Genomic DNA, 18,900 nt, shown 5'->3' with positions numbered 1-18,900 from the left:
TTTTATGTGCTTCTCTTTTTCTTTATTTTTATTGTTGACACTATTGCAGATGTCCCCATTTTCTCTGTTTTTGTCCCCTCCTCCCAAACCCCACTCCACCTTCCCTCTGGCCATCCCCACACTCTTGTCTGTGTTCGTGGGTCATTTGCTTCTTTTGGTTTGTGGTATAAAGGTATCTTATTTCCCATAAAAAATTTCAGTAGCATATTTCCTCCACTATGAAAGATATTATCTTCTATTGTTAATACAATGTACAGTGTAAATGTTTTAAAAACGTAACAAACATAGGATAGACCTTCAGTTTTGTCCCATGAAATGTTAAAAATTCTCCATTAATTAATTTTTTTAGGTGTAGGAAGGCAGTTAAAGAATGCCTGAGCTTTAAGACAATGCCCGTTATTGATGGCTAGATGATAGAATTACTTAAGCTTAGTGCTTGGATTGAATTCCCACATAGTTATCCATGTCCCATGGCTGTGACTCTGACCCGTCATCTTACAACAGGGCATTCTTGGTCACAAGGCAGATGGGTGAATGTATGTGGTGCAAATACTAGTTTCAAACATGGGGGGAAAACAGTTGCATCATTTTCTGATAGGAAGCATGTCATGTGACTTAATAAAACAATTTAAGCACAAATAGTACTGGATACCTCATATCCATTTGTGCTGAAAAATCCTTTTCTCTTGAGGGCAAAGCTTATCCCCCATACTTATCCAAGAAGTAATCAACTTTGAGGCCTTGTTAGGCATCATCCCTTCAACTCATTTCGTTGTCAGGTTTAAACAAGCTACACAGAAGTTGTTGTTTTCTTTCCTCAAAGGTGCTCTGTGTTTGGGTGTTTTCATAGTCATTGAGGAAAGCCACTGCACTGTGGTCTGTTTGAAACACCCTAACTTGTGCTGCTACTTCTGCTGATGAAATAGACTCAAATGTTTTCTCTTCACAGGTATGAGAAAAATCTCATGTTTGCCCAGCGTTGGGGAATTAGAAAAGGGATAGTGATGGGATTCTTTACTGGATTCATGTGGTGTCTCATCTTCCTGTGTTACGCACTGGCCTTCTGGTACGGCTCCAAACTTGTCCTGGATGATGGAGAATATACAGCAGGAACCCTTGTCCAGGTATTTTGGTCTTGATGACCCTCATATAATATTTCCTGTTGGCATCTCAGAAAAACCCACAGTTAAAGGATTTGGCTGATTCCTTTGGTGTCTGAGGGAGGAAAGTGTCAATGACTTGATGGAGTCCATCTATAGAAACAAGCAATATGTATGCATATTTATAGTAAAAGTATGCTGAGCATTTGAATTTAGGAGCCAGTGATTTAATGATTTCCAATTAAATGAAGGTTTTATAGCTGTAAAACAATGATTTTTCTGACCGAGTCCAAAAGATAATGTGCCAAGAATATTGGAAGTCAGTGATCTCTCAGCTAAAAATTAACAGCCCATATCGTTGAGCCTAATAATAGCACAAGATAGGTGCTAATGGGCATATTTGTGGAAACATAATGAGTAACTAAAATGTCAAGCCAATAATATCCTCAACTGAACAGATAATACAAACATACTTTATTGGTCACTTGTGCTATAGCCATGCTGTAACTAATGTTGTGAATAATTTGCCATGTCCTTTCAGTTGTTCTTTCAAGAATTAGTGAAAGCCTACTATATGCCAGACCCACACAAAGTGCGGAAGATTCAATAGTGAGCAAAAGAAATGTGACCTTTGCCCTAGCAGGGGGGAAGATAAAGCAATAAATACATGATCACATAAATGCATAATGGCAAACGCTAACACGTGCTATACGGTAGAGGGCAGGGAACCTTTATAGTGATGAGCAGGATAACCAGGCGCGGTGCGGTCAGGGAAAGCTATTCCTCCTGCTCACTCTCCCAAGGCTTTTCCTCCTTAGTCAGGGGCCCTCTTGTTAACAGCTGAACTCTTGTCATTGTCTGGATTCTCAGCTGAGTGAATGGCACCGTCCCAGCCAGGCTTTCACGGTCATCTGCTTTTTTGTTCTCTCGTATAGCTTGCTGAACTTTTCCTTCAGAGCACGTGAATGAAATGGAACATTTGCATTTATTTATATTTGTTCCCACCCTGTACCACCCTCACACAGTAAGCTCTATACAAGGTCAAGGAGATAAAACATAAAATATATGTGTAATTTGGCCTATTAATCATTTAATTAAGTATAATTTAAGCATATTAATTCTTAAATAAAATATTTTGGTTCCAGGTTCTAGGAAGAACAGGTACCAATTAAACAGTAAAAACAAAACAAAACACAAAATCTTGTATACCAGATATTTGCTAACTAAAAACCTGAGATTTGAGATTTACTGTTTTAATAACAATACATTTCTAAAGAAAGTTGAATGGAAATTTTATTTGCAAGTAGAAAAGATTTTCAGAGGTCAAAACATAATCATTCTACTCCACTGACTTGATTTCATTAAGAGCATAATACACTAAGAATGAGTTTTAAAATTCAGCAATTTTTGGCAAGATGAACAGCTGGCATCACTTGAATTTTGTTTAAAAAAATTAAATATGATAATGCATGTTGAACTGTTTTGTAAACTTTAAAGGGATGGTGTAAATGGAAAGTGTTATCATTATCATAATTTAACCACATTCTCAACTTTGATATAATTTGGAACATTTGAAAAGGCAGTGAAAATATTGCAGATCTGAAATCTGACTGTAAAGTCTCTTCTCTTTTTTGATCTAATGATTCTTCAGAACTTTAGGCATTTACCAAACTAGAGATACAACTAGTTGATTTTAGTCACAGCTGCTTATATCTGCTCATTCTGCAGAAGTACATGCATTGAGAAAAGACCTCCTTCCTTTCATTCCATGCCTGCAAGAAGAGGGCAGAATATGCAGAAATAAGAGTGGAGGGAAAAATAAATTGGTAAATTGGAAATTAATATACTATACCAATTGGTAACACTCAAATAAAAAAAATTTTCAATAACTCTCTAGCAAGAATCCAGTTATATGGTTCTGTTAAAAGAAAAGCGGAGGTGTATTAAAACTTTTAGCAGTTTATTTGAACAAAAATAATACTGTTCTGGGAGAAACTTGGTGGTTCTTGCCAATGCAGTAAAGAATTACAGATCAGCAAGCCTGTTACTGTGCAAGCAAAGTTTGTTAGTGCTAACTTCTAATAGGACAGCAAAAGCAAAGGAGTGAGAGTAGGGTGACAGAGTGGCTAAAGGCTGGGTGGCCAGCACCTGGGTGGCCAGCGGCCGGGTGCCCCCCCCCCCAAAAAAAAGGAGGTGGCGAGGGGCCCCTTGGCCAGAGGCTAGATGGTCAGGGGCACTCCCTTATCCCCCAGGCAAGAGAGCCAAGATGGCCAAGAGGGCAAGTCCTTTGTTCTGAGGACTTATATACTTGGTGGGATGGGGTGAGAGAGTTACATTTTAATTGATGGGAAAAGGTGGCACCAGCTTCCCTCTGGGGACATGTGACTACCCAAATGTAGGTGTGTGTGAGGGGTCTGTTAGCCCAAATCCTTATCTCACACCATATTCTATTTGTTCATTTTGTATATATGATAGGAGGCCGGCAACTAACCAAAGTTGTTTTATGGGATTTCCTTTGGGCACTGTAGACCCATCCCCTTCTCCCTTCCAGGCCTTTGGATGATGACACAGTCTCAAGGCTTTCCTTTTCCCAGCTAGTGGAGATGATACACAAAGATGTTCATGGGCTCCCCACAGTCTGCACTATCATAGTTTTACTTGTGTTATTTGGAATGCCTGGCAGCCTTATTGGACCAGGTCAGGACTGCTGGGTCAATGGGTGAGACATGTCTTCCTTTGCTTCTAGTCTCCTGTATTAAGTTCTTTGTTAGATTGTAATGGTGAAGGCCCTGCCTTTATTTCCCCTCTTGCCATTCATTCCTACCTGCTACCTAACAATACCAATCAGACACTGCCAAAACAGAAGTCTTTAGAAGGGCTTCACTCATAGAAGTGAGGGGAAAGACTTTTATGGAGAAGAGCCTGAAGCAAAACAATGAAACTATTTGATTGGTTATAACTTAAATAACTGCCATATTTGAAAAAGCCTAATTGGCTGTGTGTGATTGGTTGCCCTTAGGTTTTGATTTCTTAACCTTGCAGAATTTCAGGCTCAGGTTTTGGTTTGTTTATGTAGGCTACTAAGGCATTAAAGCCACCTCAGTCTAATGACCTCCTTGTTTAATTAATTAAACAGTTCTCACCTTCAAGTTTCCTGCCAGTTGGATTGTGGGATACTCTATACTGTCTGTAAATAATTAATTCTCTCAATTGATATTTCTTGAGTATTTACTATGTGCAGACATGGAATACTATATGTCTCTAACATTTTAGTCATCAGTTATTTGTTTTTTTTCAGTTTTTAAGAATTTTATTTTCAATTCCAGTATACATTCAACATTATTTTGTATTTGTGTACAGGTATACAGCACAGTGGTCAATTATAAACTTTACAAAGTGCTCCTGTCCATATTTCCAGTGCCCACCTGGCACTGTATGTAGTCATTACAATATTATTGACTATATTCCCTGTATTAGTCATGAGTTATTAACTCACATTTTACTCCTAACCTCTTCCTGCAAGCTTCCTCTTATACTTCAAGAAGTTTTTCTTTGGGAAGGTGGGAGGCATCCTTTAACAGTATGATCATTGATTGTTTTCTCCCCTCCCCCCCACTCCCCTACTTTCTCTTTCCCTTGTCCTCTCTCTCTTTGACTCATCAAAGAGAGTCAAATGCATGTGTGCACCATTTTGGCCATACTTCTGAACAGTAAACTAGGAAGACTGAGTGCACATGAGTTGAGTGTTTTAACCACTAAACTAACTAACAATTAGGTTAATTGAATGTATTTTGTGATGCACAAAATCATTATTGGCTGCATGGTAATTGGGCATAAATTGTAAGTAGTTCACATAAATGACTGTAATTAGTATCACTTGTACCCAGACAAAAATCATGCTCTGTGATTTATTAGAAAAAAAAATGAAAGGGAACTGAATGATGCAGAAGCCTGCTCTTTCATTTCCATCTAAAGTTTCAGGACTCAACAATAAAAAATAATAGCAGTAATAGAGAGGAACATTATTCAGTGTATATAAGGTGTGAAGCACTGAATGAGGTATTTAATAAAATTACCATATGTAATACAACTTTATTGTGTAACTGATGTCATTATACTACCACTGAAAAATGAAATGAAGCAATGAGATTGAGAAATATGTGCCCAGTAGCACGGAGTAGGATTTGAACTCAAGCTTCTGTGACTCTGGGGCCTGACCCACTAACCATTGTTTTCCTGCCTCTGGATCTGTCTTCCAAGAGGCCACAGATTCCCTTTACTCCAGCACAGCAATCCCACAGATAGGTTGTTTCCCAGTGGTCCTTCCTGCCTTCCTTTTTCTCATAGTAGTGTCACAGGGCTAACAAATGGTATTTGGAGTGAGAAATGATGGTTGTGAGGTATTAGGTGCTTGCCCCTATCCTGTCTCACTCACTTGCCTCCTAAGGATGCTGAGAGAGAACTTTGCTTGAGGCAATGCTTGCAAAGTCTGGCTAAGCAAGGATTTGACCCCAAACCTCAGTTTAGGACCCTCCTGAGTCAGTCTAGAATCTAGACCAGAGGTTAGCAAACTATGGCCTGCAAGCTAAGCCTGTTTTTGTAAATAAAGTTTTTTTGGAACACAGCCACAGCCATTTGTATAATATTGTCTATGGCTGCTTTTGTTCTAGATAACAGAGTTGAATAATTGCTTCAGAGCCCGTGTGGTCTGAAGAGTCTAAAATATTTACTCTCTGGCTGTTTACAGAAAATGTTTTCTGACCCACGATCTAACACACGTGGAAGGCTTCCTTTGCTCAGGTAGGAAGACCTTGGATGAAGTGGTCTTAACCCAAATCATACCACAATTATTCTTCTGTCTGTTCACCTTATCACTTCCTAAGTGTGGAATCTTGCTTGTTTCAGCATCATTATCCCTATTATTTATGTGGCTGAACTAGATTAATCACCTTTACATGCATTACCTCATTTAATGCTCATAACAATCCCATGAGGTATGTACTCTCCTTATCCCTGTGTTACAGATAAAGAAATTGGGGCTCGAAAGATTATGTAATCTGTCCATGGAAGGAACTACCTGCCATAATCAAGGAAAAGAAACAAGGACAGATGAAGAGATAATGTTTGTCCCCATGCATTGAGTGGGGAATTCAGGGAGAAGTCAAAAGGAGGCTGGCCCACATAATCCTGATGTGTGGAATGGAGAGGTTACTGAAGAGAGAGGGAGATGGCTGGCAGGTCCTGAGAAGCCCCATGATCCAGCCATAAGAAAGGAAGAGAGTGGAGGGGGACTCTGGGAAGAATCTGGCTCACAGAAAGCACAACAGACTAGGATCATTTGATTACCTGAAAAAGATGGCATTCATGCAGAAGTCAACTTTTAGCTCAGCAGATCACTCTTGTCCCCAATAGGTGGTGGCCATTGAAACATCCTCCATGTGTGTCATGAGACTAGCAATCATTTGTAGGTTGAAAGGGTGGAGAGAGGGAGTCCTGTATTTTTCCTAGAGGCCAATGTGAGGAATTGACTCACGGCCTCTTCCTTTATAAACAGCACTGATAAAAACAAGTGCTGGTTAGTAGGAGCATCTAGACCTCATCAGGTAGCCTTTCCTAACCTAATGAGATGGCTAGACTGATGAGTCAAGGACAGATTTCCCAGCTCTGCACAGGAACCCCTCCACTCCACCTGCATGCAAACTCCAGCAGATGAGCCTGAGAGGTAAATGGAATATCAGTCGTGAGTCTGGGTTTAAATATTGCCCTACCACCTAATATATGTTGTGACATATGTTAAGTTAGGCAACCTCCACACACCTCTGTTTTCATACACATCTTTTGTAAGGATTAAATGAAGTAATACAGGTAAAGCACTCAGAAACATATCTTATTATTATTGTTATTATTTTTGGTAGTAGTAGTATAGTGCTAGTATTAGTAGCAGTAGTTATCCTATATACTAGTTATTAGCAATAATATAGCAGTAGCAGTAGTATTAGATCTATATTACACATACCAATCTCTAGGACGATCAAGTTAATCATAGTGTTTTTATTGTTTCAAGGACCCTTTCACCAGAAAAACCATTATATGGCTACTTACATAAAGAATTAAATTATCATATCACTAGTCTAACCCCCTGTGTGTTGGTTAAAGTCTCTGAACTCACTTGGATAGCTCTAAAACACAGGAAAACTATGTTTATCTCTTCTCTTCAGATTTTCCTCAGCGTCATAGTGGGAGCTTTAAATCTTGGCAATGCATCTTCCTGTTTGGAAGCCTTTGCAACTGGCCGTGCAGCAGCCACCAGCATTTTTGAGACAATAGACCGGGTATGTAAAAGACAAAAGTAAAGGCCATTCACAGGTTGGGTGAGAATAGAAATGAACTCTTGAAGAATTTACCCTCAGTGTTCAAAGCTATGAGAAATTATCACAATGCTCTTAACTCAGCTGTACTTAATAAACGTTGTCATGAGTCAGGCCCTATTCTGAACTGGGAGTACAAGAGTGAAACAGAACCAACAAGGATCCTGCATTCATATAATAACTGGGAAACAGGCAATAAAGAAGTAAGTACATTCAACAGGACACTGAAGGAAATAAAATAGGTCTTTGTGACAGCAGTTGGGGGTGGGAAGGAGTCTTTAAATTGATGACGGTGATTGTGTCATCTCTGAGGAGGAAGTAAAGAAGTAGAGTTGGCCCTGCAAAGGGAGACTGGGGGTGGGACGGGGGTGGTACAGGGGAAGTAAGAGTGGGAAGGGTTTTCATGGGAGAAAGCCTTCCATTGGAAAAGAGCTTGGTGAAAGCACGGAACTAAAACAAATTCAGTGCAATGGAGCAGAGTGAGCAAAGGACAGAGGCTGGAGGAATAAGAAGGGACTAGATCATGCAGGACTTGAAGACCACGTTCATGAGGCTGGATTGTCTCCTAAATGCGACAGAAAGTCTATGCGAGCTTGAAAAGGACCCTGGTAGTATGGCTAGGGTTTTCCTGGTTAATCTATTGAATCAAGCTAGAAAGTCAAAATCCAAGAAAAGAAAGGGAAGATGGCAATGCGTTTTTCTTTCTCTGAAAACGTGCATTAAGAGAAGCCCTGAGTTCAGAGAAGCCCGGTAAAGCCAGAGATGTCTTCTAGGTTCCCTAAGTCATCACGATGTATGAGGCATATAACCTGCCTCAGAAAATTTCTCATCACTTTACCTGTTTTATATTTTGGGGTTTTATGTATTAAGATATAAGGAGATTGTTGAAAATCACATAGGCCTGTTGAACGATCCAAATTCCACCTCATTCTTGGGTGCTCAACTAAGATGATGAGCCTAGAAAGCCCCTAAAATTATTTTAAAAAATTAAGGCATTTAAACATGATTTTAATATGGTTCCTAAAGACCCAAGAAGAAAGTAGGTTATACTATAGCTTCGAATAGAGATATGATAATGAATTTCTCTCACTGGTGTGGAAGAGAAAACAAGCTGACTTGGGAGTGGTTTGGCAGCAGGAGAGGACCCTCACTCCTACCTGATTAACTCAGGCAGTTAAGCTCTAGATTAGGCTCACTGCTAACAACAACAGAGGTGAAATTCAGCACATCAACTGAAAGTTTGTAGTGTTTGAAGACACCATCTGAGGACGTTCAGTTGCTTTTAATCATCATTTATAACAGACACTCAAATATTAGACCCCAGCTTGGTTGACTAGTTGTGTGGCCTGAGGCAAGACACTTAACCTCTCTGAGATTCCTCAACTTCCTCAACTGAAAAAAATGGATATATCATCTGCCTTGTTAGGTTACAGTGGTAATTGCATAGTGAAAAAAGTATACTAAAACAGCTTGTACATTGTCTTCCAAAGTATCTTAATAATGTAATAATACATGATAATCTTAATATATTATATACTAATGTATTAATTATACATCTGTATATATTATCATTTAATAAATCATAGTAATATATTGAGAAATAATTAAATTAATATGATATTATAAATCATTTTAATTGACCATATTTTATATTATCTATTAGTTATTTATATTGTATATTTATATATAATATAGATAACATATATGTTACATATAATATATGTAACATATATGTATTAATATATTATATAGAACATAACATAAAACTATTAATATAGAGTAATGTAATATCATTAATATTTCCATAAGTGATAATGAGTATTATTACTATTAATAATTATTTAATGTAGAAGCAACTTATCTTTAGTGTATCTCTGCAATGTTTTAGCTGGCTATTATTCTCCTCTATGAGTAAATTCAAGTTGAAACGGACAGTAAATGCATCTCATACATGCTGTTGCTATATCCTTTTTATATCCCACTCCAGGAGCCTGTTATTGACTGCATGTCAGAAGATGGTTACAAGTTGGATCGAATTAAAGGTGAAATTGAATTCCGTAATGTGACCTTCCACTATCCTTCCAGACCAGAGGTGAAGGTAAGTGTCAATGTTGTCCCCAGGAACAATAGCATTTTATTCTTTGATGATTCATTTCCAGAGCCACACATTGCTTGTTTCTCTGAAGCATGACTCAATCTCCAGTAACACAGAAAAGGAGCATGTTTCTCTGGAAGTGTCCGTGGGTGCTGTGTCATTTCTCAGGCACCAAACCATATGTCTTTGTGACAACACTAATGTGCATGTTCCTCTGGAGGGAACGGTTTGGCAGCACATTCCAGTTAAGTCCACTTTATGACACTATTGAAATGAGGGTGCCAGGTCCTGTCGTAGCAACCGCAGGCTCCATAAACTGCAAGGCAAGAGAGCAATGAGGAGGCGCAGCTGTGTCAGACCACCTCCTTGGCGGCGGCAGAAGGCGGCAGAAGGCTCGGAGTGGGCGGGGGATGAAGTGGCAGAGGAAAGCTGCCGCCTCTGCACTTCTTTACTTCTTATCTGTAATTTCACACGGCAACTAGATCAGTCCTCCGTGCAAAGGTGATCTTGTGATATGCTCATACGTCGCCCATGGGGAAGAACATTTAGTTTTCCTGTCCCCGCTGAGCAAGTATCTTTAAAGGCAATTTACTCTACAGGAAAATAAGGATCTACTCCCCCAGAATGAACTAGCTTTGAAATGAGTCTTATTCCTCATTTTGAACAGAGTATCTCTAGACACCCTTAATATTTCTGCTATCCCTACAGAACTAAATTTCAAGCAACTTAATTTTGATACCACATACCTATAACACACACATATATGTACATCCATCATATGTATATATAAAGCATAAGTCCATATATACTATGATTATATTTGGTTTGATTAAGTATATTTGATTCATGATATATATTACATAGGTATATAAACAATATTTGTCATAACATATGTGAAAGTACTTAGTGAAATACAAATCACAAGGTAGTGTTTACTCAGTAAAGACCTTTGAAGGGATGGCTAAAAAATTCCTTTATAATATTTGTTCAGAACCAGCCCATAATAGCTGTTCAACAAATACTAATAAAATTGAAACACAGTTATTTCATTTCTGATTTGCCTTTTAGTCCCGATACCAAAAGTTTGTTTTAATAAAAATCTTCTTACTTAGATCTGTAAATATTCTTCATTCATACCCTAGTATCTATTTAGCCTTGCTGGGTGCCACTCTGTACTGAGACTACAGTGATTAAAAACAAAAAAAGCAGCAGCGGCAGCAGCAGCAGCATCATACTCAATGCCTGCCTGCCCTGGGGGCAGATTATGGCCCAATAAGTGAAAATTTGTAAGCCTGACCTTCTAGTGTGAAATGAAAGGTGAGATTTTGTCATCTGGAGGACCCCAAACCAGCAATACATAATAAATACAAAAATCACCACTGAATTGGTGAAAATGTCCAATAGATGGTTCTGAATTACTTTTTGTTCTTCCCTTTCTAGACTTAGCAGCATTCAGTCTCTACCTTCAACAGAGCTTTGTACCGAGCAAACACACCACAAACATTCAAATAATATGTTCACTCACAATACAAGTGTTTGACAGCTTAAACTTTGCAAGCTGTTTTATTATTGGTATGTGACCAGTAAATTACTATTATATTTCTAACTTGATGGCTTTCTTTAACTAATTGGGACAGTTTTCTTGAGGTATCTTAGTATGTCAGAAATGTTTCAAATTAAATTCTGGAACATTTAAAAGTGGACATGGTTGATTTACTTTGTTACTACACATCATTTTATTTGTTGGTCACTGCTATCAGCCAAATAATAAGTAATGTGCTAAATGCTAAAACTTCATCCTAGGCATTGTTTACTAATTTGCTGCTTATTCATGGATATCCACGGGTAATATACATAAACAAACACAACATCCTCACAAAGCAGTCTAACTTGTAGCGTAATGGCCGACAATCTGAACATTGTTCTTCTCTTTTCTCTGCAGATTTTAAATAACCTTAATATGGTCATCAAATCAGGGGAAGTGACGGCTATGGTAGGACCCAGTGGATCTGGGAAAAGCACAGCCCTGCAGCTCATTCAGCGATTCTACGACCCCAGTGAGGGCATGGTGCGTGTCTTCCAGGAACTTCTCAATACAGGGGATGGGAGAGTGCCAGTGGTGACAATGTAATCAAACACGAAGGCCTAGCATACACTGAGGCCATCCTGACACACAGGATGACACAGTTGACTCAATGATGTTGTCATTCGCTCATTAATTCCCTGCATGACCGTGTTCACTGAAGAACCAGCCCATTCTCTGAGCAATGGAACTGACCGCGCAGATACATGCAAAGCAGTACTGCTGCCTCTTCAGTGAGCTAAGGTTTTCATTTACTTCTTTGTATTGTAACAGAATAATTATTCTCCTGAAGTTCTTCAAATGCTAAGTATAGGAAAGCGTACACAGCCAGAATTAACAAAGAATGGCTCTTGATTACTGCTTTGAGAAGTTAGGTTTAAAAAAATATTATATAATTTCAGAAGCTTCTTAGCCTCTTTTTTCTATATGTTTATTTGATTATGAACATAGACTGAAACTAAGAAATAAAATATTAATAATCCCTACTCATTTATCACATTATAATTCAAGTACCTAATAAAATGATTACTGATTTTCACAAGATTGCACAAAGTAAGTATCATTTCACAAATGTGGAGAAAGGGTCAGGGGAGAGTGTGACTTGCCCCTGATTTGAACCTAGGTTTGCTGGATGCCAAAGGCTTTTCACTCCCTAAATCATTCTTGTCAACATCTCCTTAGTGCTGTGGGATGGAATCATTGGAGTACATATTAAAGACTTCACTGTAGTGTGCTCTCTATAGTGCATGTACCATTACACTAACATGGCAAAGAAACCAGAATTTTCCTTTGTCACAGACATTTCATTCTCTGCTTAGTTTTTTTTTTTTTGTTGTTGTTGTTTTGCCACATACCTGCATAACTATGCTCTGAATATGTAAAAATCATGGCTTCTTGATGTAAGATTTTTATATTGTCTGCTAATGGTAATTTTAATATTCTTATCCCACTTATAGTTTCAATTGCTATTGAACAGCAAAATGGTAATTGGTGAATCTGGCCAGAAAGTAAGATTTTTCTATAAAACATATATACAAGATAGGGATCACTGCTTATTTTCATTGTATCTTTTGAAGTCCATTTTAGTCAAAACAGTAAAAATATTAAAAGTATGGTAAGTAACTGACTCTACTCTTTACTGAGAAATTAAAACCTTTTGCCAATCATGTTAAATTAAATGACCTTTACATCATTTGTGTTTCTACAGTGGATTGCCCGACAGCTATATTTGATTTCAGTTATGTACTGTCAATCATTCTTACATAAGCAACCGCATTCTAAGAGGAATTGTTTCTGTTACAGACTTGTTGGTCTTTCTTTTCCCTCCCCACGGGTTAAGCACATCATAGCATTATGAGTCAGAAACCTCAAGGATTCCAAGACAGGTGATGCTGTGCTCACGCTCTCTAGGTGACTTTGGATGGCCATGACATTCGCTCTCTGAACATCCAGTGGCTTAGAGCTCAGATTGGAATTGTGGAGCAGGAGCCTGTGCTCTTCTCCACCACCATCGCGGAGAACATTCGCTATGGCAGGGAGGACGCAGCGATGGAAGACATAGTCCGGGCTGCCAAGGAAGCTAATGCCTACAACTTCATCATGGAGCTGCCGCAGGTAACCCTCGCCTGCATTCCGGAGGGAAACCTGTCAGAAGGAAAGAAAGTTCTACAATATGTCGTTCTCTTTTCATTCAGATCCTAAATTATTAAATTCTTAATGACATATTTCAGTTGGATACCTGGAAAGGTACCACAGTTTCCCTTTTGTTTGAAACTGTGTTGTTAATCTATTAAGAGTCTACCAAATTGGGAAACTTCTTTTTTAAAGGTCCCTTTGACATAAATACATTTCCTTATTTTTTCTATTAAGCATTTGTCTAAGCAGGTAATAAATTGATGTGGCAATAAGGTGCACAATGCTGTTTTGATATTTCCCATTGTCACTTAATTTTCCTGTGCTTAGGCAGCTAATATGTGTCCCCAGTACTGTAGCCAGTATATTAAAAAATTCTTCATTTATCTTCATTTTAAACAACAATGACAACAAAACCAATTCCATATTATTATATGGATTTACAGCTAAGGATTAGTTAAGTCAAAGAAGAGTCATTACTAGTTAAAACATATACAGTGCTGACTACAAACCAGGCATTGTTCTAAGCACTTTACATCTATTTAGCCCTCACAACCATCCTTTCAGGCAGCTGCTATTATTCTCCTAAATACAGATGGAGAGCTGAGGTTCTGAGAGGTCAAATAACTTGCTCAAGGCAGGAGAGACAAGGTTAACACCCAGGTGGTCTGGCTCCTGAGTCTGTACTCTAGAACGCTTCCTTCCTTCCTTCCTTCCTTCCTTCCTTCCTTCCTTCCTTCCTTCCTTCCTTCCTTCCTTCCTTCCTTTTTTTAAGCCAGCACAATTTTATTTTATTTTATTTTATTTTATTTTATTTTATTTTATTTTATTTTTGTTGACACTATTACAGACATTCCCCATTTCTGCTCCTGCCATGCCCCCTTCTAAAACACATTCTGGTCAACCTTCTAAATTTCCAGTATGCATGGGTTTACAGCCATGAGTATAATATAGTCTAGTGATTAAAGAATATAAAGCTTTAGAATCAGACTGCCTTCGTACAAATACCAGCTTCTCTCCTTGCAAGCTTTGTAAACTTGGGGAAGTTACTTCATCCCCTTATACCCCAGTATTTCCTTATCCATCAACTAAGGAGAATGGCAGTACCTACCTCATGGGGCATCTGTGAAGACTAAATGAGAAAATGTGTAAAGAGCTCAGCTCTATACTTGCTTTATGTATGGCGGCTGCTCTACTCATATTCAAGAGAAGAGTCTGATATCAACACTTTGTTGTGAGGTTCCAATATAATGCTACACATACAAGATACACAGTAACTATTTGCTGTCAATGGTAATAAATATATATAAAGGTAGTTTGGTCTTTTATTTACAATATAAAAACTGCTTTAGCATTGTGTTTTCTGTATTGTCTAGCTAAAGAAAAAAGACAAGATTTGGTATGTCCTTTAATCCTCTACAATGGATTTTCAAGACTGATCAGCTTTTAGTTTGGTGGAAACATTTTATCTGAGGTTGAGCAAAACAGAAACATTTATACAGCCAGTGAATCTTGGAATAAAAGAATACATCAATTTATTTATCTAACACACAAATAGTGAAGAGACAATAACCTGTTTCAGGAAAAAGTATTTTAGTAAAAGTTGAACCTATGTAAATTCATGCTTGAGGAGGAAGGAGAAAGGACCTTGTGATAGATTATTGTCAGGAGTTACCAAATTCTTCCTTGTTGCTAGTGTCACTTTCTTCCCAGCAATTTGACACTCTTGTTGGAGAAGGAGGAAGCCAGATGAGTGGCGGCCAGAAACAAAGAGTAGCCATTGCCAGAGCCCTTGTCCGAAATCCCAAGATCCTGCTTTTCGACATGGCTACCTCGGCACTGGACAATGAGAGCGAAGCCATGGTGCAAGAGGCACTGAGTAAGGTTTGTTGAAAGTCTGAGCTTGCTTTACATGTGGAAATGTTTGTGGTGCTTTAGGAAAGGCTGCTTGTTGAGAGGGGGGAGAGAGAGAGACAGAGAGACAGAGAGAGAGAGATGCTACATGGGTCAGTGTATCCAGTCTGACTGTTTAGAACATGTTGGCTGGCTACAATGTTCCTCACGGTTGAGCGGAAGACACTTAGGATTTACTTCCAAAAGTTGCCCATATAAAATTTTAAATCTGGTTAAGTCTGACTTAAAACATGTGAGTTTTAAATTTCCTTTTTTTGTTTTTAGCTGTTGATTAATAGCAGCAACTGGCACAGCAATGTGAAAAAGTGTCCTGGCCATTTCTAAAGTCTATTTAAGGATCTTCCCAGGGACCAAGGCTCTGACTTACTAGTAGATTCTGAGATGATCCAAAAGTCAATGTCAGGTCTGTCTTACAGTCTCATTTAACGGCGCGCTGTACATTGTTACAGATTCAGCAAGGGCATACAATCATTTCAGTCGCTCATCGCCTATCCACGGTTAGAGCTGCAGATGTCATTATCGGTTTTGAACATGGTACAGCAGTGGAAAAAGGCACACATGAAGAATTGTTGGAAAGAAAAGGAGTTTACTTCACTCTAGTGACTTTGCAAAGTGAAGGAGATCAAACCCTTAATGAAGAGGGCATGAAGGGCAAGTGCCTTTTTCATTATGCTTATACATTATATTAAATAGTTAACATATATAATCCTTTATGTGTTTCTATGTACTTTAACATAGACTGTCTTATGGGTTCTCCCAAAAGCCCTTGGAGACATTATATAAATGATAAAGGGAAGAACAGGAGCTCAGGAGGTTCAGTTACTTCAGGAAATCATAGAGCTGAAACCCAGGTCTTCTGTGGAAACACTTTCAACTCCATCCCTCTCCCTTTCCCCCAAACTTTGCAAATAAAAGATGCTTCCTATAGTGTCCTGCACACAGTACTAGCGCTATTCTTGTTGGTTGAGTGAATTAATCAATGACTAAAATATCTGTGCTTATTTTTGCTAATGTAAAGCATTAGTGCACCTTCTCTTTTTTAATCTGAATTTTTAGATTTGGTGGCTTATCCCAATCTATCAGTCACCACTCCACACTTTCTATACCATATCACATAACAGGTTTTGAACTCCACTGAGCATAACTCTGTAGTCTGTAACTGCATATAATTGTATACATTTAACATGTGTTATATATTCTGAATGATTTTTTAAAAATGTGTGGTGAGTCTATCCTTTTTTTCCTACTTCTAGTGGGCTTCTCTTAAGTTTTTTATGGTTCATGCTATAAGATATCTATTTCTGTGGTGAGAACACATAGTCTATTTTATATATATGTTTATATACTTGTATACATACATACATATATACACACACACACATTTCAAAAGATTCAATGTTGCTGAGTATTTTGAAATATTTTTGTTAGAATGTGCTAGACAAGTGCTACTTAATGTAATAAAGTTAATAGAATGTTTTAGCATCACACTTAGTAATGATATGCTAGACAAGCACAGTAAATAATTTTATTTTGATTTGGTTCTGCTTGCTGCATGCACTAAGAAATCTCTCATGCTGTGTTAATAGGAAAAGATGACACCGAAGGTGCTTTGCCTGAGAGCAAACAGACCTTTAGTAAAGGGAGCTACCGGGATAGTTTAAGGTAAGTTCAAGCCATGGGACAAATTTGGTTTGCAAATATTCCTAAGAGCCTTCTGCAGCAATGATCCTCAGGCAATGTTTCAGGTAATACCAGGAGAACCCTAACATATAGCCCCAGGTCTTGTGTAATAGCAACATGCAAATGAATCCTTGGTTGGTATATTGACATTCCTGTTTCTAACTCATAGGGACTTTTTTGTTAGCTTCTCATCTTACTGAAGGTAGGGTCATGATAGAAGTGCTCTATAGTCAAAATGTTATTTATTGACTTTAGAAAGGGGATTTTAAAAAAATCTGTGCTTAGTCTTTTCCCTCAAAGCTAACTGTGTTATGAATTACCATCTTACATGGAGGTCAAATTAATTTTTTTAGCTCTACTCTTTAACCTACTGAATTGCAACTGAATTCAAATATATCTTCTTCCAGAGCAACCCATCCAAAGCCATATTGTGGTTTAATTAGATGAAAAAAGAAATGTATTTTCTAATGTTTAGAGATGATTTTCCTAAATACCAGCTGTTTCTTTTTTTTAAGGCTTTATTTATTTATTTTTAGAGACAGGGGAAGGGAGGGAGAAAGAGGGAGAGAAACATCAATGTGTGGTTGCCTCTTGTGCACTCTCTACTGGGGACCTGGCCAGCAACCCAGGCATGTGCCCTGACTGGGAATCGAATTGGCAACCCTTTGCTTCACAGTTCGGTGCTCAATCCACTGAGCCATACCAGCCAGGGCTCAGGTGTTTCTTTTTTTAAAATTTTAACTATTTATTTTTCTATGGATGACTATATATGGATATTCACTCTGAAAACATTTTTTTTTGGAGTGTATGTTTATTAACAAGACCGTAAATTTTAGTCTTTCCTGGTTTAAAAGTTTTAATAAAATTGCTTTTTTGATATTAAAAGGTTTTGAATTAAAAATTCTGCTCAGGAATATTGTCTGTATTCATGAAAAATGTCATTAAAGATTTTTTTCTTAAGTTAGAATACTGTGGCATGCAATGAGCTGACAGCATATTTCTCTACCATTTTCTCAGCACTGCTAAATCATTTCATTCAGGGCAGTGCTCTGAGCAAAAGCTCAGTTAGAGGACTTGCTCGTCCAAGATAGCTAGCTAATCATTTATTAAAAAATGGTTAAAGAGCTTTAAACAAAATATTCAGGTAACAGCTTCAAGTAGTTCAAACACAAATTTATTTATTTTTAATATTCAAAGTATAGTTCCCTGAAATTATGCACAGAGTTTTTAATTTTTTCCTTTTGAGAACAAAACTATACATAAAAATTTCATAAAATGCTAGTTTTATTGAATTTATTGAATCTGGAAAATAATAAAATGATAACTTCAAGTTACTCTATGAAGTAAAAGCTATAAAACTGCCAAAATTATTAGACAGTTTTTATAGACATCTGGGCATTAAGTTTAATCATGCTTTTCTGATTCGAAGAAAAATGAAATTACAGGGATCATTAGAATCATAACCTGAAGATAAACTAAGTTGTTAAACACAGACTATGACTAGACATCTCTTTTGATCATTAAGTTGATGGTTACAGAGAGGAAGTGTACCTCATGTCAACAAGAAAATGGATATTTTCATAACTTTCCAAATTCTACCTGTTCTAGGTAGTTTACTTACAGTTTATTATTAGGACCAAATAAACATTTTAATATATACAGACATTTCCTATTTGCCCATTTGTTCTCACAAATTATACATTTTGGTGATTAGGATGAAAAATCCAGAAATACGGTCTGTACACAGAAAGTTAGCTATTAATTGTCTGCAGAGAAAGATTTATAAGTTTGAGAGGATGGTTAAAAACACCTCATTGTGTATGTTGACAGATTTTTTTTTTTGCTAAAAGATGACTAAGTGGAATGTTAATTTGTATCTTATTTCCTTGCCTACAGTCTTTCTGAAGGGTAAGTCTCTCTCTTTAGTCATATATTTTAGGTCGAAGGACAATTTAATGGATAATAGTAATTAATTTCCTAAATAATAATGTTGAGAGAAAACAAGCATCTGTTTCCTGAATTTGCTGT

General features: G+C 37.6%; 1 protein-coding gene across 2 annotated transcripts in view; it reads left to right on the top strand.

Annotated features, from left to right (window-relative positions):
* Nucleotides 1–18,900, top strand: part of ABCB11 (ATP binding cassette subfamily B member 11) — a 101,106-nt gene that overhangs the window by 40,448 nt on the left and 41,758 nt on the right. For both annotated transcript variants that reach the window (XM_054562324.1, XM_054562325.1), the window contains 8 exons: nucleotides 950–1,124; nucleotides 7,319–7,432; nucleotides 9,456–9,566; nucleotides 11,506–11,631; nucleotides 13,057–13,260; nucleotides 14,992–15,162; nucleotides 15,642–15,843; nucleotides 16,779–16,854. In XM_054562324.1, the coding sequence (XP_054418299.1) occupies nucleotides 950–1,124; nucleotides 7,319–7,432; nucleotides 9,456–9,566; nucleotides 11,506–11,631; nucleotides 13,057–13,260; nucleotides 14,992–15,162; nucleotides 15,642–15,843; nucleotides 16,779–16,854 (1,179 nt within the window). The remainder of the gene's footprint in view (nucleotides 1–949; nucleotides 1,125–7,318; nucleotides 7,433–9,455; nucleotides 9,567–11,505; nucleotides 11,632–13,056; nucleotides 13,261–14,991; nucleotides 15,163–15,641; nucleotides 15,844–16,778; nucleotides 16,855–18,900) is intronic.

The sequence above is a fragment of the Pteronotus mesoamericanus genome, unplaced genomic scaffold (genome assembly GCF_021234165.1).
Source record: "Pteronotus mesoamericanus isolate MK-2021 breed Mesoamerican mustached bat unplaced genomic scaffold, CSHL_Meso_final scaffold_651, whole genome shotgun sequence".
In the NCBI taxonomy this organism is placed as follows: domain Eukaryota; kingdom Metazoa; phylum Chordata; class Mammalia; order Chiroptera; family Mormoopidae; genus Pteronotus; species Pteronotus mesoamericanus.
The sequence above is the reverse complement of the archived record's forward strand: the minus strand, read 5'-3'. Positions and strand labels throughout refer to the sequence as shown.